Raw genomic sequence first — 26,953 nt, 5'->3', positions numbered from 1 at the left:
ACACACGGACACTTCCTCTTGCCCAGCCACTCTCTCCACTTAATTACGTACTTTATTAATCTCTGGCCCTCCACCCCACCTTCTGAAACCCCCAAGTCTTCTGGGGTCTACAGAGCAGGCAGCTCCCTGACCTTGATGCCCTGCAGAAGGATATATGAGGCTGCTACGGACTCCAGAGCCACACACTGGGGGCAGCCTGGCTGGAGCTGCCGGCTACCTGATCGTGACACCTGGCAACCCCTGAGACAGACACAGCAGCTCCCACTCCTACATGACACAGATCTAGGAGTGACTTTTGGGCTGGGAGCAGCCACAGTGGAGCCTCATAGTGAGTCCTATTTAATTTAAAGGTCATGGGCACTTGGGTAGCTCTTTGGTGAAGACCTTTTAAGGACAGAATTCAATGTACTCAGCACTCCTGGATCAAGGGCACCTTTACATCTGACTTCATGTTGCATGTTGCACCTTCTCTCAGACCACTTTACTTCTGGCTTTAACAAATAAAAGCCTAATTCTTGAGCCACGTTTCCTTCTTAAGTATCCAAAGCAATAAAACCAAGTATTATTTTGAAATGAAAATCACAAATAAACAAACTAACAAATAAAAATCCCAATGAATTGGAGAATAAGCAAAATAAAAATGCCACCAAACTTATTCACATTCATATTACAGTGCAAGTGGCAGAAGCTGCCAGCATTTACTTGGGTTATTCAATTATTTGCTTCAGGTTACTGGCATGGGCAGTAGGAAGAGATTATTCAAACAGGAACTCAGAAACACTGACGACACAAAGATTACTCATGTTCTAACATTGTTACAACTAAATGGGAATTTCTGGAAGTTGTGGAGCAATTTACTGAGCCTCACAAAGATGACAGAAAATAGCTCCATGATTGAAAATATTATTTTGCTGTGGCGCCTTTTCCATTCCACTTTTATTAATGGTATGTGGCCCATATGGTCATTTGCTGCAATTCTCAGCTGTTAGTTCTGTATTTTCCAAAGGCATAACAAATGGAATTCTTTAAAAGGATGTCAGGGGAGAATTTAAAGCCTGCTTTTGTTTATGAAGTAAAATCCAGTGTGAGGCTGAGACGCCACGTATCATCCATTCAGAGGGCGGGATTCTCGGAGAGACGGAGGGGAGGTCAGCGTGAGGCCAGGCCAGCGTGAGGCCAGGCCAGGGCTCGGCTCTGGCTGCCAAAGCCAGGCTCGTCTGGGTGGATAGCACCCCACACTTCCCCCAGGCTAGCTGGGCACGTTCTGAAACCTTATCAAGTGAGGGGTCTTCCTCTAAAAAAGGCAGACCTCGGAACATCCTCAGTTCAAGGGTAGACGTGCTACTCTGGGATTGGGAGAGGAACAGCATGGGGCAGGTGACAATGACTTAAATGTGGGGGTAACGAGAAGGTGACAGGTCACAGAGAAAGTGTCCTGGAGAAGTAATGGGAAGGCAGAAGCAGTGGGGGGAAATGCTTAGGAGAAGAGGAGGGAAATCCAGTTCATGGGAGACTCTTCAGGAAGGTCAGAAGAGTCAGGATGGCCGAGGGAGCTGGGGCGTTAGGAGCACCCTGAGATAAAAGGGGAAAGATGAGAAATGGGCTTCTGTTGAGTACAGACTCCCTGGACAGGGCAGAGAAATGATGGCAGGATTGTGGAGAAAATAATGCAGGAGCCTGGCAAAGTCCCCTGTCCAGGGCCACCCTGAGAGTCACCGCTAGGGAGGCAGCAAGCCGAGGTTCCCCCAGGTGTCCTCGCCTTCCTGCACACACAGCACCAAGGAGGGAGAGAACCACCCAAAGGTAGGAGCTCATGCCCTTCCCAAGCAGGGGTGGGGACAAATTGGCCCAGTGCAGAGGGGTAGAAGAGCCACTCTGGTCACAAAAAAGTTATGCAGTATCTAGTCAATCAAGATGTCTTCCTTCCAGGGACCACAGATCCCCCCGCTGTGAACACCAGCCTGAAAGGAAGCCTTTAGGTGGGAGGGATCTCTGTTCCCAGGCTGCTTTGTACAAACGGGGCCTCCTACCTCACCTGCTCCTGCCTGGTCCAGCCTCCTCCTTGCTGGCTCGGAACAACACTCTCCCTTTGTGTCAGGTCCACATACAACGTGGTCCTGCACAGGTGACTGCCACAAGTGTTAGGGACCCTTAGTTCTTTGCAGAACTGAGTCCCCATCTGCAAGGACCTGCCCAGCAGAGACAGTCAAGATGACTTGGGGACTCACTGAAACCCTGGAGGGAGCGTCCCAGGTCACTGTGAGGACATGGCTCCCAAATGGATAACTCCATGCCACCTTGTCCTGCCACCAAGGCAGCCAGGCCAAGATGTGGCAGCTGGAGAGGCAGGACAAGGGCAATGGCATGCTGATTTTCAAGGAAGAATTCTGGCTTTTCTTACAAAAATGGAGAAAAGAATTTGACTCTTGGGGAAATGTAAGGGAAAGAACATTCTGGTACAATGGCCTCCACGGGTGTGGAGGAGCACAAGGGCAGTGATTCTGGACAACTGTGGAAAAGCCGATGTGCAACATGCCCTTCTGAAGCACCAGTGATGGCTGGATGGGGTTTAATCTCAAGCAAAGTGGCAGGTATCCCCCCACCCCCAATCCAGCAGATCCCCTCTCCACTCCAACTGCAAGAGCGCAACAACCCAACCCGGACACACACATATTTCACAAACAGCAGGAAATTAGGAGCCCCACCCCCAGAGACAGAGAAACTGGAAAAGGATGAGCTATGTCATATGTTCAAAACTCAAAAGTTTTTAAAACAAAAGCCCTCTCGTCTTCCCCTCACTCCATTAGGTTTGCACATCTGCTATGAACGCGGAGGCAATTTAAGCCCTTGTTGATGTGACTAATAGTGTTAGATAATTGGATTTGTGGTGGATTAGTTAAACAGCAGCCAACCGTCCCTGTCCCAGGAGCTCTTGGGTGGAGAGGCAGGCAGGGCCAGCTGTGCTCTGGAGGGCTGCAGTCACAGGCATGGTTGCAGGGAGTGGGGGCCTCTTGTCTAAGGGGTGAGCAGCAGCGGGAGCAGGAAGGAGTCGGGAAAGGTAGGAGGAGTGCCGGGGCGAGGAGAGCCTCGCTTACAGTACGGATCTGAGCATCCCCCGAAGGTCGTGGGCTAAAATCTGCTCCCAGTTGGCCCTACCGGGAGGTGGGGGACTCTTTAGGAGGTGAGGCCCGCAGGTCTTGAGGTCCCTGGGGGTGGGGGGGACAGTGGGACCCCAGCCCTCCACACTCTCCTTTTTCTTCCTGGCCATGAGGTGTGCACCTCATTCCTGCCTGATGGCTGCTGCTGATCACCACGGAGTGACCACCTCCCATAGGGAGCTGCAGTAAGCCTTTTCTTTTCATAAGTTGATCATCTCACTTATTTGTTATGGTGAAAAGCTGACTAACAAAAGATTTTTTCTTCTTTTTTTGCAAGCTTTAGTTTACCTGCCTTAATTTTAAAAACCTATTTACCGATGACTTAATGGCAAGCTGGAGTGGCTGACCATGTGCGGTCTGAAGCAGGCTCTCCTGTGGACCTGGCCCTGCCTGCTGTGCCCTTGCTGGCCTCTACCAAGCCAGACCTGCTCTGTGCCAGAGAAACTGCTTGCATTCATGCCATGAGACTCAATGTGCAAGGCTCCTTCATGGTAGTACTCAAAGAGCTTGGTTTTCCGGGAGAACACTGGAAGGTCTCAAAGCCCCTGCTGGGGAGTGGGTGAGACTGGAAGCAGAACTCATGGCTCCTGCCCACACACCTGGGGGAAGCTGGGGGACAGAAAGTGCTCCCTCCCAGGACTGTCCTGAGATACTCTGAAGCCACAGTGAGACAGCAAGTAGACAAGAAGAATGAGGAAGGGGAACCAGACAGAAGCCAGGCCTCATCCATCTTCATTCCAGCTGCCCTTGGCCTTTACTTTGACCCAAAGACTACTTTTTAAAAATGATGAATGGTGTAGTGTTTTAAAGGCATTTGACCTTATTTTTCTGGGCTAGCGACAGACATTTATCTATATAAACACATTTCCTCCTTTGCCTGATACATATATAAGTATATATTTGGCTTCTATTCTATTTTTACATTTCCAGGGATTGAACTCAGGGCCTCCTGAGTGCTCTACCACTGAACTACATCCCGACTCCTTTTAATTTTTTCTTCTGAAACAGAATCTGGCTAAGTTGCCGAGGCTGGCCTCTAACTTGAGACCCCCCTGCCTTAGCTTCCCTTGAAGGTAAGCACACACCACTGTGCCTGGCTAAATACTGATGCCTGAGTGTTTTGAAAGCTCCTGGCAGTGTTTGTAATATGCAGTCAGGGCTAGGAACCAAAGCTAACTTTCCCCCCTGTGTTAGGATTGAACCTGATTCCTTCATAGCACTTTTCATAAACTCTTTCTTTGGGCTTGATTTACATAAAATTCAAAAAGTGATATAAATTTTCTGACTAGGAAAAGTAGTTTAAATTATAATTTATAGTTTCAGTGGGTTGGCAGTGAGATTGGGACCATGATCTGGAGCCAGCAGCAATGAATGTAGATGGGGCGTATCCTACAGCACTGATTCCAAACATTTTGGCAATGATGTCAAAAGTTACAAAATTACTTTGAATCAGCAATTGCATTTCTGAGAACGTATGCTGGGCAAACTTTCGAGATGAATTTGAGCTGTGTGCTTAAATATGCTCACGGCACAGTTATTCACAGTAGTGACAATCTGCCAAGGATCCAGATGCCTGCAGTAGGGAATGGATCAGTCCAGGACAGTCACTCTATTCCATGAGAGGCAACACTCATTAAAATCAGTCACTACCTTGCAATCAAGGACAGGGTCTCTAATATATTGTCAAACATATAGTGTTAGAAAGGAAGGAAGGAAGGAAGGAAGGAAGGAAAGAAGGAAGGAAGAAAATAAGAAAAAAGAAAAGAAAGAAAAATAAAAAACCTAGCTACAATATTGCACACATATAGGGAAACATACTTGTAAAGAAACAGGACATTTCATGTGCACTGATGACCTATCAATGAGAGCAACAAGACAGTTCTTCTGGTGTTTTTTTTAAAATGTCTTCTCTTTAATTTTATAAAAAATAAATAAGAGAAGACCTTCCTCTCCCATGTAAAAAAAAGAAGGAATCAGGAAGGCAGGAAGAAATGAAGGAAAAGACTGATGTTACATTTGGGAAAATAAAATACAGCTCCTCTGTTGTCCACACTGGAGTAGTTCCACATAGCAACTACCAGTCATGTTGTAAAGGCAGCAGAGGGGTCAAAGTGCAAGCACAATGACATCCCAGCCAGGGATCCTCTGTGCTTGGAGGGTATTATGGGTGTGCAGAGGTCAAGTGGTCAAGGGCAAGAACTCCTCCAACAATCAGACTCTGTTCTTGTGCTCCCTGGAGCTTCAGGGGTCAATCCCCAAAAAACGGCCAAGCCAGGCTATGTGCAGTGTGGGGCCTGCACTGGGAGCTACCTGTTGCCCGGGGTGCAGCACGGAGACGGTGATCATGGCTGGGTTTCTCACCTCACAACAAGGCACAGCCACAGAGACACATCCTTCACGGTGCCCGGTACTCTGATACAGGATTTACAGGCCTGCTTTTATTCCACTTTCACAAGAGCCCTTTGGGTACAGCCCATTTTATGCCTATGTTAGAGCTCTGAATTGGAGACATAAAGAGACCAGTGATTTGTTCAACATCCAGGGACTTTGCTGAGCCCAGGAATCCCTGTCTACCTGACTGGGGAGTCTGGACTCAGCTCCTGCTCGGAGTGGCAGGTTCCTTTTGTTTTGCAATTCTCTTTTCTGTTCTAGGAAATAGCAAATGGTTCTTCATGGATTCTGTCTTTGTACAATAATGGAGAAGTCTACCAATGAACATCTGAATTGTTCAAAGCTCCCTTAAAAATATAGAGTACAAAGATGGGTAAAGAAACTCTACCTTCAACATTAGAAACCACTACAATCACACTACTTTAACAGATGCAGTTTTCATTTCCTTTCGAAGTAGGACTCTTTCTCAAAATTCTCCAGAAATCCATGCAGGTTGCTCAGCATGCCAACTTGCCTGAGTTGCTGTATTTTCTAAAAGCTAACTTTTTAGGAGTCTTTTTTTTTTTTTTTCCACTAGAAGAAGCCCTGTCATTTGGACATTCAGGGGCATGTGCAAACGTGTGAGAGCACCTGTGCACACGTGTGTGCGAGTGCGCAGACTGCAGGAACACTACGCTTACTTTCATGGGATGGAGGGAAGGAGATTTTGTTACTTGCTAAGAGTAAATTATGCAGAGATGCCCTTCATGCTTTCACAGTGTTTCAAGCACTCTCTTTGAGGAATTCCCATCAGCCCCACAGCACAAATAAAAGATCCGGATGCATACATGGAAGAATTAAAGTAAAGAGTTTAAACTTTAAAGTAACATTACTATGCAATACGCAGCCAGTCTGACAGAATACAGTAAATAACATTTGCTCAGACACATTACCATGCACAAAGCATGCAGGGTGAGAAAGAGACTTTGACCCAGGGTTTAATGTCTAAGTCCAGATAAAAATAAGCAAATAAAAGCAAAGGTTGAGAACAGTCCCTCCCCACAGATGACGAGAAAGAATGACAACTTAGCCAACAAGGAAAATCCCAGGCCTTTCCCCCTTGAGCTGCAGGGAATTTTCACGTTTACCACCTTTAACACTAGAACCTTCTTTGCATCTCTTTCAGGGTTTCCAGGCTGACGCAATCAGGCCCCCGCTGGCCACGGTGCACATGTGTGCCCTTACCATTTGGAAGCTTCGAGTCGAGTGGAATTCACACTGCATCATATCAAAGAAGATGGGGATGGTGGCTTTGCGCAGTTCCGTCTCAGGAATGAGTGTCATTTCTAATATTGGGCCAACCATTTCTGGAATGAACTTGATCTTATGTTGACCTTGAAATAAAGAAATGTACTATTCAGAAATAAAAAAAACATTCAAACATGGGCTTAACTTCACAAAACAAAACAATGTGACATTGCACAGGAGATCTTGGGAATTTTCCCGTACTTCTCACCTGTAGACAACAAACTTGAGAACCTCCAGCATTTTGCATAGGAAGTGGGCTGTCTTCCCAGTGTTACAAGGGAAGCCATTCAAAGCCCATCCAATGGAAGGCCTGTGATCACGACTTGTGCATCGCAACAGAGCAGCCGCTGTTCCCACACCCAGCTGCATGATCAAGGGCCTGAGCAGCCACCTGACAGCCAGCTTTGGAAGGGGTGGGGACTGGGATCCGAGGGCCACCATCTCATTTGCAGACAATGACAAGAACAGAAGTGGACAGGGGAAGGCGCAGGTGGTCTCTTGGGCCCTTACTATCGCCGGCGTCTCATGAAAGTTTACCATGTGGCACCTCTGTAGGTAATGCAGAGTGACTTCTATGACATTCCAAATGATCACAACCAAAGGAACCAAGAACAGCCATCAGAACTTGGGCAGCAGAAACAGGAACAATTCTACCTGCTGTGGCTATTGGCTGATAGGAAAAGGCTTATTTAAAGAACTACCTTATTAGTCCCAGCTCACCTATCTGTCCAGAAACGACTTTTAAAGAATTCAAGAAAATGTTTCTTCAAAGGCTTTTCTAAAAACAAAATCATAATAATGAGCGTTATGTTAGCTAACATCACTAATCATGGGCTTCAGACAAGCCTCCGAGGAAGCACCTTCTCATGGACTCCTCACGAGAGCCTCATGAGACAGGCACCTTTCCAACCCATTTTACAGACGAGGACCCAGGGCTGTCTCCATGGCTGCTCAGGGAGCTGCACGGGACCTGCTCAGGGACCTGAAAGAGCAGGATTTAGACTGGCTCTGAGACTCTGGCCCTTCAGCTTTGGCCTCATTTTACTGATCCTTTCCCTGTCTGCTGGGCCCAGGATCTCTGAGCAACATTCAGACCCTGCCCACCTCTCTGCAGCAGAATCAGTGCACCCTGTCCATGCCCCTCCTGAAGTCAGCAACCTCTCGTCTTACCCAGCATCGTTGGAATATTACAGTTCTAAGATAAATCCCTCAGCAAGTAGAATGGCTTCTTACAAGCACCAAAACTTTCATTTCAATGGTTTTTGCTGGAAATCTTGGCACTGCACTTTTGTGGGTCTCTGTCATTGGCTCTGATGGCAGCTCAGAAGCAGCACTGGAAAATCCGGCGGCTGAGCCTAGAGACCCCAGCAGCTAGACTGAGTGGTCAGCCCCTCTTTCCTGCTAGCTTGTGGGTCTGCTGCCACTGTGCCCCACCCTGCAGTGGCCCCAGTGCCCTTTGGCTGTTCTGCCTCTAAGTTCCTGAGGTCTGGTAACCTAAGTGACCTTACAGAGCTTTAAGTGAATGAGGAAGGCAGAAGGACAGAGAGGCGGCAACCCCAAGGTTCCTTCACGACCTGGTCACTGGGCCTCTGCAACAAAGCTTCTGGGAAACATTCTGCTCCACACAGGGGCCACTGCCAGGACAAAATACAGAGTGGTCCATCAAGAAGGGGTCCTTTAGAACCCCACCTAATAATCGTCTTTCATCTACGAAATCTTTACTTATCTTCAAATCACTCCCAGATAACTAACATCATTTCATTTCCAGCACATAAAAGAAAAATGTGCAAGAAGTTAGATGCTTGAATGAATTATTTGTGACATTTTGCTATGAACACCAATACTTTATCCAGAGTTAATCAATCTTACTAATTCTTTTACACAATCAGGAAACAAGATGGATACCCTAAAGAATTTAGTATTCTTTACAATTCAACTCATACAGATTTCCACAAAGAGAATCATCAAACAAATTTGGCTACTATAAATAACTATACTTAAGAAAATACATAATCCTCCTACTAGCCTAAACAAAATTTTTCTAGGGACACACACACACACACACACTCACACACAATGTAACTTTCTATAAGGAGCCTGCATTTATTCATATCTGACTTTCAGCTTTTACTAAATCATTAATATTTAGACTGAGGCTGTTACAGCATGAGTCTCATCCTCGCCCAGCTGCTTAATGTTTCTGGAAGGCCTGTAACCGCTGGAAAGCATTCTCTTGAAAATGCCATTAGATTCCGTCTCTCAGGTGACGCTTTCCTTGTATTATGCCGAAAAAATGTCAGAGCCAATGTTTCAGAAAACAGATGATAGTGACAGCGAGTTGCTCATCAACCACGATTTCAGCATCATAAAGTTCTGCGTGTCACCAATCGCTTTTAGCGTTCCAAGCTAGGAGGAAGGTGAAGGCAGGAACAAGTGGGTGTAGGTGTGGAGATGGGAAAACCATGTTACAAAGACCCGGGCGCCACCCTTCCACTAGGGTGGGAAGCACGCTGGGCTGGAGGGGCCGGGGTTCTGGGGACTGAGCACCAGCTAATGGTAGGTGATGCTCACACTCCTCCAGCCCCTCAACCAACTCTTCCCGATGGCTCACCTCTTTCCTTCCTTCCTTTTTAACGTCTGCATCCTGGCTTTCCCTGGGAGCAAGTCTAGCTCAAACTTAATGATGAACTCGGGTTTTAACCATGAGGAGATTCCTGCAGTGTAGACCTCAAGAAAAAGAGGATGCATCTTTCTTCTCCTTTGGAGACAGAGGAAGAGCAAGCCACTCACTGCACCTCTGGCCATCTGGCCAGTCCCTAAGACTCCCTGGAGTCTCTATTCATGGAACTGCTTCCCAGGGAGCTGACTTGCTCTGGAAGGCAGGCCCTCCCCAAGCAGCAGCCTCCACGGTGTCCGGATGACAGCTCTACAGTCACCAGTGCTCAGAAATCCAGGCATGAAACAGTTTTAACCCAAGAAAATCTCCCTACACAGGAGCAGGCAGGGCAAAAATCCCACCAGCCGACCAAGACTACCAGGCCACACCGAGCAGTGTTGGGGTGGGCTCCGAGGAGAGCACAAAATTTACTCAGGCCCCGAAAACACTCCTATAGGAAGTCCTGCAAGAAAAACATCCCAAACCAAATCAGCCATTAAAGACCTTGCTGTGGACACATTGGTTCTGGCCGACAGGAGGCAGGTGTCTGCTGGCTCTGGTGCTGAGGTAGGAAGCAGGAGAGGTGCTCAGCAGGCTACCTGGGAGTGAGCTTTGATACATAACTGAAGAGCCAGGTACACCACATCCCTGCTTTATTCTTTGGAAAGAGAGTCTGCCTTTGATGTCCCCTTTCACACTCAAAATATGAAAGGCCCTGGAGGGAAAGCACCATGCCCGCCCCTGGGGGAGGTGCCCTGTTTATGATTGTGTCAGATTGAGCAGAAAAGCCCAGGTTCCTGCTCTGAGGCTGGGCTTGGAGGTGCACTCAGACCCTTCATCTCAAGGGACCACAGGGAACACTGGAAGATCCAGGGAAGAAGTGGTGTCCTAGAGCCTTCTGCACAAGGCCTGACCGAGTGACAGGTGACTAATTATAAGATGATAAATGCATCTGATCTGACTTCTATTTTTATTTTCTTGGCACAGCCAACTCTAGCAGTCTGCCAAAATATTCCCAAACCTGAGCCCATTGGAAAAAAATAAAAAGCTGTGTAGAAAGTAAGTTGTGCATATCCTGAGATGTGCCGTCATGAGTTTTGAGAATGGCACCCTGCACAATGACTCCTGTGGTCAGGTTTCACCATCTGGGACCCATAGTAGGCAGGGGCCACTGCCTGAGGTGGCCCTTGGAGGTATTCTCAGGCGCTGCCTGAGATGATCCCTAGGCAGCAGATACCTTTATTATTATTTCTCTAACTTTTAAACATTTCATTCTTTTCTTAGCAAGGAACCCGACCTGGTAGTAATGGTTATTACTTGGCCAAGGACATGGTTTCCTATTGACCTCTTGGCTACATCTCAGGCCACAGCTGATGTTCTCAGCTGAAGATCTACAAAACACACCTCTTATACATTGATCACTATATTCAAATCAGCAAGTGACAGGTTCAAACGAGGGGATTTTCTCTCTTAACTGCATCCTTTATGCTACAAATCAAAAGTCTCCTCTCGCCGGGCTCCGCTTATTTGGAACATAATGACAGATAATGTCCACAGAACAAGCTGCTCTGAAACGGCTTTAGAAATGTGAGCCAGACCTGAGTGGGTTTCTCTAAGGACCAATGTAGCCCATGGGAGAAGCATGAGAGAAACTCACACCCCTCTTCCCCCTCTTTGCTTTCTTCATTGCTATCACAGAAAATGGCAAAAAAAAAAAAAGGAAATAAATGGATCCAGTTTTGATGGTGATCAATCTCAGGGATTCCAGAGTAACATTAAAAATACTTAAAAAAAAAAAGAAAATCCAACACATGCTGTCGGGGTGTGGCCCTGGGGTAGACCACTTGCCTAGCAAGCACAGGGCCCCACAGAAAAATAAAGAGAAAGAAACAAAGAACAAAAAATAAGACACAAAAACTGAAGTGGAGAAAGCACAAAAGCACCCATCAGGATGACCACTGGCCAGCTGTTGCTTGAGCTGGGTTCTGGAGTGTCCCTCTTCTGCAGGCAGTGACCCTGGGGTGGAGGGCCCTTCAGGGATGGGAGGAAACTTGGGAGGTTTGCGGGGCCAGGGAGAGCCATGAGGTCACTGCAGCCACTTTTGCAGTGAGAAGGAAGCGCTTCAGTGTGCACGCAGGTCTCTGCTCCTGCCAGGGTGGGCACCTCTCTCATCTTAGATGGTGGGAAAAACAGGATCAAGCCATTCGAGCAGGAAGTGCCTTCATTTGAAAGCACGTGTGGGCCTGTCCCCACGGGGTTGGGGGGTTGGGGGTGTAGTCCCACTCTTTCAGAAAGGGCTCAGGTAGAAGATGGCCTCAGAGAGAGGACTGTCTAGGAGAGCCAAGTGTCTGCACTGAGAGTCCAACCTGGCAGGCAGAGCCCATGTCACCTCCTTCGCTAATGCTGGGCCTAGCAAAGCCCTGGACTCCCTGTCCCCTAGCAAGAGCCAGCATCTCCCTGAAAGCCACCTCTCCAAAAGTCCCTTTGGTCTGCCTGCCTGTCTCATGGGGCTGCCCACTGTCCCTGTCTGGCACAAGTCCTGTCTCTGGCTGCCAGGGCAAATGACAAATGCATCTGTCGCGGCATGATTTTAAGAAGGAACACAGAGAGATCAATCGGAGTGAATCACAAACGGTCCTCTGCTCTGCTCCAAAGCCTTAACATTTGATGGCTGAGATCATCATGCATTTATACCCTAGAACATCTGAGCCTTGCACTGGAAGGCTCCTGAACCCTTCAGCCCTAGCTCCTTCCCTCACAAGCCAGAGAGCTGAGTCAGGGCAGCGGGGGACCAAGCCCCCTGACTCAGGCCGCCTGGGCAAGGCAGGGGGGCAGGGCGGGGTGGAGTACCCAGGTGGGGCGTACTGGGTCTCTTGACCCTATGGGTTCCCACTCTGCCCCCAGGAGCACCAGGAGCACCAGGACAGGATGGCCACTGCAGGATTCTTGCCACAGAGACGAGTGGCCTCTGGTAGCTCAGAGCCTGTACTCAGGTCCTGCAGTTGTCACCTGCAAAACCCCAGCACAGAGTGTCCTTATGGGGTCCTCGGTGGCCTCCAGTGCTGACACCTGGGGCATGTGGGCCTGTGCAGGCTCTGTCCCTGAGAGGGCACAGGGGACAGGGCCACTTTGATGCTCTGAATCCCTGCCTGGGGCTCTCACGGCAGAATCTTGCTTCTGGAAGTGTAACTGGGGTCAAGTGGGACTCCCACACTGTCGGCATGGCCCACAGAGTGTCCTGGTCTTGTTTTTCAAGGGGTTTGGCATTTCTATTTTGGGGTGAAAATCCATTTGAAAAAACTCCATTCGTTATTTAATCGGAAGGACAACTTTTGGAAGTTCTCTTAACTTTCCCTGGAGACAAGATGAGGCTACTCTTTCTGTGTCTGCTGACTGAGGAGGCGAGGTGTCAAGAGCCCTTCCAAGGGAGTCTCAGAGGTCACTGAGAGCTTGCTGGCCTCACAGGCATGGCCTGCAGAGCCTGCTGCTGTGCTCCCGGCTGTCCAGGAGGGCGCTGGAGTCCGTGCTCAGAGTTCAGCACTTGTTCTCTCTGCATCTTCCTAACCCCACTTTCTAGGCGCTGCTCAGAGCCAGCACTCACTCAAGAGCCAGCGGCCGGCTGTGGCTGTGTTCCCCAGCCCCACAGGAACAGGTGGCATCCTGCACAGGGGAAGCGAGATGAAGTGGACAGGGAAAAGAGTCTCTGGGACAGAGGGGAGAGCAAGGCCCCTCTCAGGAAAGCCATCTCCCAGGCCACCCGAGAGGAAGAAGCACAGCCCTGATGATTCTGAGGCAGGAATACAACGGAAGCCTTGCTCAGGACCTCCAAGGCCACCAGCCCCTCCTGGCCCGGGACACCTCTGCCTCAGGCAAGTTGAAGAGCAGAGAGCAGGCCAGAAAGAGAGCAATCTCAACATAGGCCAGGTTCTTGGAGGGCTCAATAAAGGCAGGGGGAAGATCCCAATTTGTCACCAGTCACATTTCTTTCAGGAGCCTCTCTAAAAGAACTAGACCTTGTATTGGCTACAATTCAGTAAAGAGTTCCTTGTGGTTGTGGATGATAAAAGCAGGTGGGAACGCTGTCTTCACTTACAAACAAAGCTGTATCAATTTCCTATGATAAGTGCACATATGACTTATTGCCTCAGCTGCAGGAGCACATTTTGCTCCCACCACTTGGTGGCAGTGTACCTAAACACCGCATCCAGGTTTGAGTGGTCCATGAACTCGTTAGATGTTAAATTCTGCAAATCTGAACACAGTCAGTGGTGGCAAAGGTCACAGCGGGATGGGCTGCAGGATTTGAGACCTGAGCAGTTTCCAGGGCAATGGCGCCTGCAGCAGAGTGTTCACCAGACACCAGGGGGTACTCTCCTGGATGCTCTATTTCCCCACCAATCAGATTGTCTCTCCTCTCCCTTGGCCTGTCTCTCAACTACTGAAAACTATGAATGCGAAGAAGAGTAATTGCTGCCCAGGAACAGAAGCAGTCAGGTTGAGCTGTCCCAACGCTGCTGACCAGGGCTAGGGGCATGACCTGGCTGGGAGTCATGATGCGCCCCCCCCACCCCGAGCCTGGCCACTCACCAAGGTTGTACCACATGTCTCTGATTTCAAAGCCGATCTGCCTCCTCATGTCTCCATACCTGGGAACAAGGGGAAGGAAAAATGCTCAGTCACTGGGAGCGTCTGAAACGCCGGCTCCAGCAAATGCAACTAATGTCTCCCTCATTGACAAATGAAGGGTGGGTTGGAGCTCCAACTTCCGTTGCCACCAAAAGGCATTGCAGGTGGTGGAATCCGGGATCTCACATTCTGTGGGTAAAGTGTGGGGAGGGTGGTTGCTTGCTTCAGTCCCCAGGCTCCGGGGCCTCGGGGGAAGTTTGTTGTGTATGCATGCCGTTAGCATTTAGATGCCAAATCGCGCACCCCACCACACACATAGCTTTCTATGTTAAAATTAAACCCGGAAGAAAGGGAAAGCACATCCAGATTTCTCCTATTCTTCGACATCACTTTAAATGTAAGGAATGACTTAACACCAAAACATGTCAACGAATGTTCCACCGGATTTTGTTTATCAGGGAAAATAAATGCTAATTTTCCTCCCGGTGGGCGAACAGAGGAGGTGTGTGTTTCATGAGTAAACAGAATTTGATGCTTCAGAAGATAAAGCTTTATTAGTTTGTGAGCAATTTAACTTTTTCCTTTATTGCCTAAGGAAAAAGCTGATTATATTAAAAATAATAATTTGCAAAATTATCATACAGTATTGCGGTTTAGCAGCTGCTTCAAGGAGCTCGCTGTTTGTCCTCCTGGCAGCTGACGAACAAAGGGAAGCCGATCACAGATGAGCGCTCCGCGGCTCTTGAGGCCAAGATGGGGCTGGTAAATCAAGCGCCCCGCCTGCCACCACCTTATTAAAGTCTCTGGTGCCCCAAGCTCCTGTGTGTCACTCAAGGCAGGAGGGTTCCAGCCCTGTGCTCATCTCTCCCTGGGAAGCGACTCTAGGCAGAGAGTCTCTGGGGGTGGAGGACGCAAGATGGAGACTGAACTTGGAGCCCAGCCTCTTGCTCCCAGGGTCAGCTGTTACCTGCAAGCCTGGCCAGCACTCAGGTGAATGCAAAGCAGGTACTCTGTGAATGGGGGTGGGGGTCCTCAGCTAGCAACATGGCCATACCCAAGGCTACGGTGAGCAAAGGGCTGTCACAGACAACCGAGCCCCTGACTCAAGTTCATGGGTGACAGAGAAGCATCCTTCCACATATAACTGAGGCACCCCAAATTGCCAGGCACTGTGCCACCTGAACACTGTTAAGCTCTGCTTCCTTTGGGGGTCTCCTGATTCCCTTTTGTGCCCTGGCACCATGAGAGGGGCACCCCAGCAGCCGCACAGCCCAAGCTGGGGAGGATGCAGCTGGCTGTGCGGTGACCAGGCCTCGTCATCCTCCTGGCGTTTATGGGGAAGGGGTGTGGGAGGCAAAGCTGTGTCCATGACCAGTGCAACCTCCTCTGAGGGTGGTCATTCTCACTGTCCAGATGGTCGAGTCTCTTCCAGCCAAGCATACATCCCACAAGCTTGGAACACAAGGTGGCCCCAGACACAAATGTCCCCAGCCTCTGTTCAGACCCTCAACACACCCAGGAGGCCAGCCACCCAGAGGAGGTGGAAGCCCTGTGCAGGGGGTGGACCTCTTGGCTGCTCCCTCAAGCCCTGGACACTCCACATCCCAGCCACAGGGGACTCTGTATCCTTCTTGGATTGCGCCTCTGCAAGACCAGCACAGCCCGACATCAGGCTGAGCGCCGGGCTCCCCGCGGCTCCACCCCTGCCTCAGCTCCTCTAGGGTCCTAGGATGGGGACAGTTACAGCGACTCAAAGGAAATCCTAAGGTTTGGAAATCCATGCACAGGAGACCAGAGGCAGCCATGGGGGCACCTTGCAGTGACCCAAGGTGGCTCTCTATCTGGGTCTCCCTGGCAGCCAGACTGATTTTAAGTTTTAATAAGAAGGAAGCTCAACATGCCTCAGTCATCCCCCAGAAGTCACGGCTCTCATGAGAGCTCGGTGGGCCTCCGGTGCTCCCGGGTTCCTCCCCTGGAGGAGGGAAAGGTCTCAGTGGCCTGTGTCTGGGCTGAGGCTCATTATTGGAGCTGGTGGCGACCATCCAGATCATGGTTAAATTCCTCCTGAAATCTGCAATCCAGGGATCTGGGCAGAGACAGCCACAGTGGGAATGAGGAGAGAAGGGTCCAAGTGCCCAGGCCCCAGGCCACTGTCTTCCTGCACATCTTGGGGTGCAGAAACGCTGCACAGCACAGCACCGAGCTCTGGCTTTCGCAGCACTTTGCTGTGTCTCCATCCTCCCTAGGACTGTGGGGCAAGCAGGCAGACCTGGCCTAATGCTCTTCCAAGGAACAAGTTGCAATCCAGCGTGCAGAACCGACAGGTATAGGGCCACGAAGACAGAAGGTCAGGAGCTGGAGGCGCCTGGCTGTCAGTGCTTCTCAGCACACCCAGCTTGCCTGTGTCCACCTGCAAATGGGGCACAGGGGCATATGCTTGGGAGGGAGCTGTTCCACCCCCAGGACAGCTAGGATCCTACATCCAGACCTACCTCTTATCCCAAGGAACAGAAAAACCATGTCCCCCAGAGATAGCCCAGACTTGGAGGTGAGGTCAACCTGAGCCCAAATCTAAGCACAACTGCAAATTGCTTGACCACTCTGACCCTCAGTCTCTTCCATAGTACTGGCAAAGTTCATTCCCAGGCTTTGGTGAAGGATAAGAGGGGAGCCCTGGTGTGAGCAAGCACATGAGGCAGTCTAGGTTTCTGTTTCAAGCCTCAGACTGGACCTCATCTCAGCACCCTCACCAGGGTCCCAGTGGTTGTTTAGACTGAGTCTACTAGTGAACATTCAATGAGCATTTCAGACAAGACCCACGAGCCCAGGGAACTAGCCAACGATCACGCAAGACATAAACACACGTTGTGCACATCGCACCTGTGAGTGTGACCTCACCTGGAAATAGGGCTGTGCAGATGCAATCTAGCTGAGTAGCGTGGTCCCTAAATCCAACCACTGGGGTCCTCACAAGGAGGGGAAGATGTACAGACAGACACGTGGGAAGGCTCATGGAAGAGCCTATTCTGAAGACACGGCAGGGACTGAGCTAGCAGTCATAAGCAAAGGGATGCCAAGGACTGGGGACGGCCACCAGAAGCCGGAGAGGCCTGGGACACATTCTCCCTCTGAGCCACAGGAAGAGCCCACCCAGCTGGCATCCGGAGCTCAGACTTCTGGCCTCTGTGACCATGAGGCGGCAAGTTTCTGTGGTTCCGAGACAGGCAGCTTTCATTCACTGTCAAGGCAGATGGACCTCGGCCATTAATGCAGTGAGTGACCCGTCCAGTTAATATGCTGGCCAGCAGGTGGTTGGGACCCACCGGGGGAATGTGCCCTTAAAGAGACAGGATGAGAAGACCTGAGACAGACCTGAGATCCAGCACTCCCCCTCAAGGGGACAGGCACGGCCAGGAGAAAGGCCCAGAGAGACCGGGCAGTGAGTGGGGAGTGTGCACAGCCACAGAGCTGTGGTTGGGCTGTGGTGTCCCTGAGGTTGGTGTGCTGAGGCTCGGTCTGCAGTGGGACCACTGAGGGAGGAGGAGACCTGATCAGGTCATGCGGTGCCACCCTGAGACCGGAGCGATGTCCCAGAGAGACTGGTTTAGCTCCCCAGACTGGCTCAGGTCCTCAGGGAGGCAACCGCTCTCTTAGGAGTGGGTTGGGCATCCTGGACAGTCAGGTCTCAAGGCTGGACGAGTCTCCAGATAGAGGGCCATCAGGAAGCAGCTGGCCTCCATCTCTCTCACATGTGCGCCCCTACTACACCTCACTTCCATCCCCACTCCTCGCCCCATGGTGACACAGCACAGGGCCCTCACCAGAAGCTGAGCAGGTGCTGGCACCATGCTCTTGAAATGTCCCATCTCCAAAGCCACTAGACCCAATGAACCTCCTCTTTTTGATAAAGCAACTGGCATAAGGTATTTTGTCATAGCAACACAAAAGGGACCAAGATAAGGGGAAGGGCGACAGTGTTGAAGGATCTGGGGAGAGCAATGGAGAGGACTGAAGCCCGCCTCCCTGAATGAAGGCCTTCCCACCTGGCCAGGGGTGCTGAGGACCACAGGGCTGTAGCAGGAGCTTGGGGTGATGTCAGGGGAGCAAGCGACAGAGAGGCAGGGAGGGGGCTGAGAGCAGGTGAGGCATCTGCATCTTGATGACAAAGTCAGCAGGTTCCTGGAAAGGCAAGAGGGGACGGGAGCCCAGGCGGGAGCACCAGGAACCTTCCTCGTTAGACGCAGGGCTGACGCGAGGGCGCCAGCCACCAGGGCCGCAGAGTTCCCACTTAGGAAGTCTCCCTGGGTCTCCTTCTAATTCTCAAAGTGAATATGTTTTGAGTCGTGAGTCTCTTGGAAAACAAATCAGCACAAACACAAATTAAATGGATATTTCCTGTTATAATCTGTGATATAGAATCATAGCTGCCGATTAGGTCACACTGCAAGACGGGGCTTGTCACGGCACATCGACTTCCTCCTAGTTTCCACATGACGTCCTGCCTACAGCTGGATGGAGCCCAGGGGCCCCTCAGAGCCCACGGTGTGGGATTGGACGTGGTGTTTTGGTCAGTTGCAAACCTGCCCTTTGAGGAGGTGGTGGACTTATGTGGGGACAGCCCACAGTCTAAGTGGGGAGAGGGTCTCGTGGAGGGCGGTCTCTGCACACCCTCAAGGGCACAGCGGGCCTTTGCCACTCGGCTGCATCTTCTCATGCTGGAAATTTTCAGGGGCCTTTGATGCTCAGATGTGCTGGGAGCCAAAACCGTGAGCTGTTTTTCCTTCTGAAACAAAGTCCTGAAGAAGCTCTTTTGCCACATGGTCCCACAGGAGGACACACGGTGACTGGCATACTAAAACTGTCAAGCTGGCTACTAATCAAAAGTCCACTCCAATGCGTTTTACTCATACTTCTTGAGCCCTAAAAAACATACAGGGCTGGAGGAGGGAAGGAAGCAGCCACGGCAGAGTTAGCGTTCCGTTGACACCTCGGTCATCCCTTGAGTCACTAGCACCCCGAGGACGTCTGAGGCTTCAGCCAGCTAAGTTTTCTTATTATGTACTTTGATTCTGGGGTTCCCTGTTCTGTGGATCACTGACCAGTTCTGTGCTCAGTTCGGGTTTGTAGTCAGTCCTCAGTGAGGCAAGGCCCACTCCTGGGTGTCACCCCATTCACTGTGGGGAATGGAGATCCTAAGCAACTTCTGGCCCCAGCATCAGGAGGGCGGAGCACTACATGGTGGGATGTGCGGGCAGCCTCTGGGACTATAATTTCCTACTATTTGAGGCACAACACTGTGGACCAAGCAGAGATGAGAAGGTGCTGGGCTTGTTGTGAAAATGGAGGAAAGGGGTGGAAGATGCTCCTGAGATTCCTTTGGAGAGAGCCCAGGGGCAGCAGAGGGGCAGCAGAGGGCAGGCGTGGAGACAGTCCTGAGGATGCCCCTTGACATGGGTTCTCTGCAGAGCCTGGGTTCTCCACTAGGCGAAGATAAGCACGTGCAACATGCTCCACTGAGCCCCAAGTCGGCATCCAGCCCTGGCTCAGACCCATAGGGTCCCCAATCCCAAGCCCCTCCCTCATGCCCTGCCCCAAGCCCTGCTCCAGGCTCTGCTGCTCCGTACACTTGCACACCCTGAGCACCTCTTTCTTTGGATCGGTCATCATTCGGGACTCTTAGGTCCCCTTCTGAGCTGACTGTTGATGAGTCAAACTGTCAGACCTCTCCGTGTTCCCCCCTTCCCTGACAAAACGTCCACCTGCTGGGAGGCCTTCTGATCCCCAGGCCCACCCTGTAGGCCCCCCCTCCCGCTGCCAAGGCCTCTCCCTCGCCAACTAGGCGCAAGTCTCCACCAAGGGGACTCCTCCTTATCTTCTGCCCCTGGCAACCGGCTCACCCTGCCTGACACGGAGCAGCATGAGCCCTTTTACTGGATCATTTCAAACCAACCAAAACATTTCTAGATGTTGTATGTGCCTAGAAAATTTAAGAATTCAGGTGGGATATCTTAAAATACTTCTTATGCAGATTTTGCTATTTGAAATAAAATTTGCACATGGATTATAAAGTGCTTAAGGTCTATTAAGGGAAATGAAGAATACAGCAAACACTGATGACTCCTCACAGGGTTTAGGACACTGAAAGGCCTCACAAGTTGCCCAGGGCTTATCTCAGGCTTATCTCAGTAGGAGAACACTTTGTCTGCATGGCCTGTCATTGCTGCAGGGGGATTCCAGGACCCTGAGAGACCCCCCAGACTCATTGTGGCCTTGAAGCAACCCTGTAGAGTTTGGGGAAGACACCTTCCAGAATGCTCCGGACTTTCCTTTGGGAAATGCATGGGATAATGCACAGGGGGACTCTGGCATCTCCCGTTGCTGCAGTCAGGAAAGAGCTGCATGAGGCCCGGCCCAGAGGCCCTGCTGGCTCAGGGAGGAGGACATCAGCTGGTGCCAGTTCTTCTAGGCATCTCTCCTCCTGCCAACATCTTAAGGGCAGGTGCTTGGCAGAAATGGTTCTGGAGTCAGCTGCCATGGGGTCTTTCACTTTGGGTGGCCATCGTGGGCAGCGACTCTGGCACAGGCTGAGCTCTCCTTGTGCGTCAAGGAGTCATGGCAGCCCTAGATGAGTTGCGCTGCAAGGGATTGGAATGAGCGGGTTGTTACTATTTCTGCACTAGGAAAGCTTTTAAACTATAAGGATAGCAACATCGGGAGCCACTGTCCCTCATTTCCTGTGGTCCCAGGGGACATGAATGTCCTGAAGTGGGAGTCCCGTGTTGGGTGCATCTCCAGCAGGTGCTCCAGGGTAAGTCTGTCTCTGGATGGGTGGGCCAAGGGGAATGATGAGGACCTGTGTTTGTCCAAGGAGTGCACAGAACTCGTGGCCGCGGGTGGGCACCCTCTGTCTCCTCTGTGCATTGCTCACCAGGTGCAGGTCTCTCTTCTGAGCCATGATCATTGTCCACAGCCAGGGCTCTTAGGAGCTGCTCAGCTGTCGGAGCCTGAGGGAAGCTGGCCAGGTAGTACCTGCTTTTCAGTTCCTTGGTGTGGGTCAAAGGCCAGGGAGCCCTGAACACAGTATAGGTTAAAGCCTTGGGCTCTGAGCTCCTCGGACCAAGATCCTGCCTTGCACTTTCTAGGCACAGTTAGCCAGAGATTCGACCACCCTGTCCATCACCTTGCTCATGTGGAAGATACAGATGACACAGGACTTAATGAGTAGTTCTGTTTTTGTAAGGATTACATGTGAAAAGCACAAAGTGCTTAGAAGGTCACCAGCACATAGTACAAGCTCGGTAAATTATTTGCTGAAGCCTCTCACTCTCCAGGGACAACGGGCTTTCCATTTTTACTGCACACTCAGAGGATTCGAGAAACGCTGAGCAGCTGCACCTCCTGAGCCTCCCTCTGCAATCTCGAAACTCAGGAGCAGCAGGGACTTGGCCATGCCAGGGCACAGCCAGGACGTGGCCGAGGCATTCTAAACTGTGACTGGGCACCACGGTGCCACTTTGGAACTCTTTTCAATATATTTATGACAGGGACAATGGGAGCAGGGCAAATTCTTGAAACAGAGGCAGAAAGAGAGGAGGCAAGACCTCAGGATGCCCAGCTGTTGGAAGGAACCTGTGTGACCCTGTTTTCCTTGATCCGGGAGCAGGTGCAGTGAAGGGTACAGACTAGGGTGAGGGAACCCCAAGTGCCCTGCAGCGACCTCGGCCTTCACGGAGCTTCCGCCAGGTTTCCTCACAGAGGCCCAAGGGGCTGTCGTGTCCACTCAAATCTCCCGGACAGAAGACAGCTGTCTGCTGCCAGGAGGGAAACCAGTAGTGAGAGCTCCGCCCTGAGTTGCTGGACAGTCCCAACAGGTCAATGGCTTTCACCAAAAGCCTGATTTATAAGCAGAACTGGAGAATTAAGCAATAAAGTCATGTGGAATGACATCAGAAAGAGTGCACAGCAAAATCGTCATCTCCAGAAGCTCAAATTCTGTGTTGCTCTAATCGTCTTGAATGGCACCGACTTTGAACCTACCAGGATGAATCCTGCAATTTTAGATCTTGATTCATGGGTTAGAAAAGGCAATACCCAATTCATGATTTAAAACCACCCCTTCATTACACCGTGATTACATCTCAATTTGTACCCAGTTGGCTTAGAGAAGACATGAAAATTATGCTAATAGAGTTGGAGGCGCCTGCCCAGGTTTCTGAGCAGGACGAGGACTTACTTGTTCAGGATTTTGGCTCTCTTAGCACTTGAGAAATTCTCCAGTTGCAAGGACTCTTGGGTGAGGAAAGCCACAGCCAGGTGAAAGTAGTTGTTCCATAGCTGAAAACCAAAACCGGGATGTGTTAAGTCGTTGAACGGCCTAATGTGTGATCTCCCAAAAGCCCTGAAACATTTATCATTTGCTTGACACAGACTTCTGAAATGTTTTTGAAAACCAGAGACCTGCCAGCCAGTCTCCACGATGTGTGGTGCAGGCTGAGCTGTGGCTTCCAGGTTGCAGTGTATGCCCTTAAACCCCAGCTCTGCAATTCACTGCGCAGCTAATCTAACCTCTCTGTGCTTCACTGTCCTGATGAGTTGGGAATTCCAACAGTATCTCGTTTGGCTTATGGGAGGCACCACCAAAGGCATGAAGTGAACAGAGGTGCAGACAGGGGCAAAGCTGCAGAGCCTGTAATGAACACTTGGCTCTTATGATCATCACGTCTTGGTGCTCCTGGTGGAAGAAGAGCATGATAATTCACGATTCAGTTTTTTCAGTGCTGGGGACGGAATGCAGGGCCTTAGGCATGCTAGGAAAGTGCTCCATCACTGACCCAGCCCTTCTGATTTTTTTTTTATTATGTCAAAAAACTTTATTCATACACTCAACAATTAAGGAAAACTTGTAAAAAGATCAAACACTTTATATTTTGAGGATTTATGGATGTGATTTAAAGACAGTATTTAAAAGAAATTCATCTACAACCAGGACTGTAATCAAATGAGTTTCAGAGTCATATTGAAGTAAGTATGGACTGTGGTTTTAGTTACCTGTGAGGGGCATGGACATTAGGGGCACTCATAGGCTTTAAGAGTGTGGGCTCCATTTGCTGGACCCTGCCTGGGAATGGGCACCTTCTATGGTAGCACATCTATGCTTCCGATTGCCACAGGGCTCAGGAGCCACAGCCTGTCCTGCCCCACAGGGGGCTGCAGACATGCCCAAAGCTTCAGGCCACACGTGACACTGGGCAGGTGCCCCGGCCTCACAGCCCGTGCATCTTCACTGCCAGAAGGGCCCTGCTGCTCTGGCCTCTTCTTATAGCAGGGGGGCTCCCACCCACAAACAAGTGTGTGGATTTTAATGTGTTGGGGTTCAGGCTGAGAATCCAGGGGACCTGTGGCAGCAATATAAAATACATTGTCACTGATGCTCTGGGAAGAAGGACCCCTCCCAAGTTGTTCCTTTTCTTTTGTTTTCAAAATGACCCCTCCCACCTATGTCCTCCTTCCATAGCACTCCAAGGACCCTGGCCATCACAAGCTGCAGCTGAGAACCACAGTCAGCACCTCTGCCAGGACGGGACCGCTGTGTGCATGGTCCTAGAATTCATGAAATGTCATATCTTAGGCATTTAAAGACAATGCACCAACACAGGGCGTTTCTTTTTAAATGACTGTGTTGCTAGCTCCTCACTCATTTTCTTCTAAGGACCAGGACTACTGTGGAGCCAGAAGCATTCATGGTATATCACTATGACTCCCCCAAACAAGAGTCAGGTTTGTCACATCTGCCAAGGTGCAGAGCTCCATGCTGAACCTAAAGAGCACATGGCTTTTAGTGTGTTGGGGTTCAGGCTGAGAATCCAGGGGCTAAACTCATGTAGCAATATAAAGTACATTGTTACTGATGTTCTGGGAAGAAGGACCCCTCCCAACAACCATGACTGCAACACACAGGAATCCACCAGCCTGCCATGTGCAAGGCCAGTCCAGATCTAATCCGAAAACCTCATGAAGGACACAAATACCGTGCCACATATTCCAGTAGGGGTTAGGAAAACACATGTAGGGTGAAATCCCCCAACCCAAGTTTATTTATAAGTTCAGCAGAATTCCCAGTTAAAATCCAAGCCATGTGTGTTTAAAATAGAAATTAACTAGCTGATTTTGAACATCATAGGGAAGAGGAAATGCATGAAAATAGCCAAGATAATTTTGCATTAGAAAATGAATCGGGAAGAACGGGCTCCACTGGCAGGGCCTAGAGAGGCAGGTACACAGCAAGAGGAGCTGACAGGCATGTGTGTGCAGCCATGCTATCCATGGCCTTCAAGCCATCATGATATGTGGAGCAGAGTGACATCAGAGCCTCACCCCAAGCTAGCTGTCTCAAGCCCAGATGGAGCACCCCCGGAAAGCTAAGAAAGGGGGAAGGCGTGGACAACTCTGAAGCCAGCCTCTGCAACAGTGAGGTGCTAAGCAACTCAGTGAGACCCTGTCTCTAATTAAAATACAAAATAGGGCTGGGGATGTGGCCCAGTGGCTGAGTGCCCCTGAGTTCAATCCCTAGTTCCCCCCACCAAAAATAAAATAACAAGCAGGAAGGATTTGCCAAGCAAAACAAAACCAAATAGCTATAAAACAAATGTCAAATTTGAACAGATACAAATTAAGTATTCAAAGCAGAAGCTTAAACCCATAACCAGGTTATATCAAGGACTCCAACACTGTATATATGTGTATGTATATAGATAGATGTATAGATAAATATACCCTCATACATATCTATATAGAGATGTGTGTATCTACACACACACACACACACACACACACACACAGCTCAACAGAAAAATAAGTAGAGGAGATGATTAGACAGTTTGCAGTTGAAATTCTGTAGCTGGACGGTATTCTCAAGCTAACTAGTCCTTGGGAAAATGCTAATAAAACAAAAATCAACAATATCAAAGAAGTTAGTGCTAGAGAAGATTCTGCTGCTGTCAAAGAAGACTGGGGAGATTGCCAAGGGCTACAGCATTTTGAGACAGCGGCTCGTCTCTTCCATCGGGCTTAAACCTTCCTAGCCCACCTGGCCATTAACCTATCTACACCCACACCTGCACAGTGACGCACAGGTCTCACAACTCATGGCAGCAGGTCTAGGGTGGTGATAAACTGGAAGCAGCTTCTAGGTAGTCAGCATAGAAATGCTGGGTGAGTGCTATACATTGTATTGCAGAATATGACTGGACTGCAGACACAAAATAGGAACTAATTCATGTTAAAAGCAACAGGCAACAGGTGGGGGACTGCAGAAGCACATGAAGGGTCAGGGAGAGCACGCGGCAATTAGTCACAGCTGCTATTCCAGAGCAGGGACGAGAGCTGTAAGGGGCAGGAGGAACTTCCCAGTAAACCCCAGGCACTGCCCATGCCCGGCTGCCACAGAGGACATGTCTGTGTCTATGAGGTGAAAATAAGCACCAGCAGGAAGATGATAAAAAATTAGAAATTATAAAAAGTCACATTGTTACCTGGTATATTATGACTATAATAGTATACAAACCTGAGAGATCAGAAATTTAAAATTAAAAAACTATAAAAGAAATAAAGTGTACATGCCTCAGAACTTCACCTAAAACACTATGTATCACATTAGCTGTGCATTTTCTGGAGGCTGGATGTACGGGAGAGTTCCCAGGTATCTAATTTCTATTATCTGATGACACATTTTTGGATTAGCTGCTGAGAGTATATACATTTTTTTTCAGGGTCCTTCTTGGTGAGCAATCCTACCCAGAAAATAAAAATACCATTTGCATTCTTTTTTATTTGCAGACTTTTGGAAAATATTTTAAGTAATAATGAGAAATAAAATCACCATTAAAAAAAACACATCTGGAGTGCAACGGGATTGAGAGCCACTGATCCCAGATGCACAGTAGGGCATTGTGCCACCCTGATGGTGCATACACCATATGCATGCCACACACACACACACACACACACACAAGCAGTGCACTAACGAGATCTTTCTGAAATTGGTGGACCAGGTGATGACAACCCTGGGGCTGGGGACACAGGTGGCACAAAGCCAGGAGACAGTATCAGGGAAACACAGCTCTACAGCAAGCTGAGTGCGGATCCCTCTTCTGTGCCTCAGGACAGGCAGAGAGATCTTGGCAGCCACACACTGAGGCTCGGGCCTCCTGCATGGAGAGTCCCTCCCTGTCACTCTGATTCTCTCTGAAACAACTCCATCTCCTAACTCGCTAAATTGAACACCCCGGAGGCGTCATTTCGCTCCTCCAGCTGCAATAGTACATACTGTAAATTTCATTTCCACACCTCGGATGGAGACCAATTAAGTTCAAGGATTAGGAATATAAACCACGGAGCGCCCATCAGCCATTTGTTTTAACACGATTCCTCCGCAAAGGTCGCGTCTGCCTCTTCTCTTACCTGTAGCTCAAAGTTGGCTTGGTCCAGAAATTTCTTGTTCAGCATATCTGCATACTGATTAATCGCTCGCAGGAAGACTCTGAAAGATCAAGAGAAAATTACATAATTACACACTCAGGCTCTGGCACCTCTGTGGGCTTGGCATTTCAATTAGACACCACCCCAGACTGTCTGGGATGTGAAGCCTCCAAGTCCTGTGCAAAGCTGGGAGGCTTGGCCAATGAAAAGCTCACAGAATTCTATGCAGATGTTCTCCAAATTTAATCAAGGAAATTAGAACATGCAGAATGAAGGAAACACCAAAATAAAAGCTCTGAAAGTAACATTTGAGAAGTATTACTGGGAAAAAAATCTAATTAAAAAAAAGGTGCAAATA

The 26,953-nt window shown here is 49.6% G+C and overlaps 1 protein-coding gene across 2 annotated transcripts in view; it reads right to left on the bottom strand.

The window, feature by feature from the left end:
* The window catches only part of Dock1 (dedicator of cytokinesis 1), a 446,698-nt gene that overhangs the window by 63,252 nt on the left and 356,493 nt on the right, over positions 1–26,953 (bottom strand). For both annotated transcript variants that reach the window (XM_046448858.2, XM_046448859.2), the window contains exons 30-33: positions 26,578–26,656; positions 22,352–22,452; positions 14,080–14,138; positions 6,774–6,922 (exon numbers count right to left, since the gene is read on the bottom strand). In XM_046448858.2, the coding sequence (XP_046304814.1) occupies positions 6,774–6,922; positions 14,080–14,138; positions 22,352–22,452; positions 26,578–26,656 (388 nt within the window). The remainder of the gene's footprint in view (positions 1–6,773; positions 6,923–14,079; positions 14,139–22,351; positions 22,453–26,577; positions 26,657–26,953) is intronic.

This window comes from Marmota monax, unplaced genomic scaffold (assembly GCF_021218885.2).
Source record: "Marmota monax isolate L192 unplaced genomic scaffold, Marmota_monax_Labrador192_F-V1.1 WCK01_AAM20220418_F8-fsc00076, whole genome shotgun sequence".
NCBI classification, from domain to species: Eukaryota; Metazoa; Chordata; class Mammalia; order Rodentia; family Sciuridae; genus Marmota; species Marmota monax.
The sequence above is the reverse complement of the archived record's forward strand: the minus strand, read 5'-3'. Positions and strand labels throughout refer to the sequence as shown.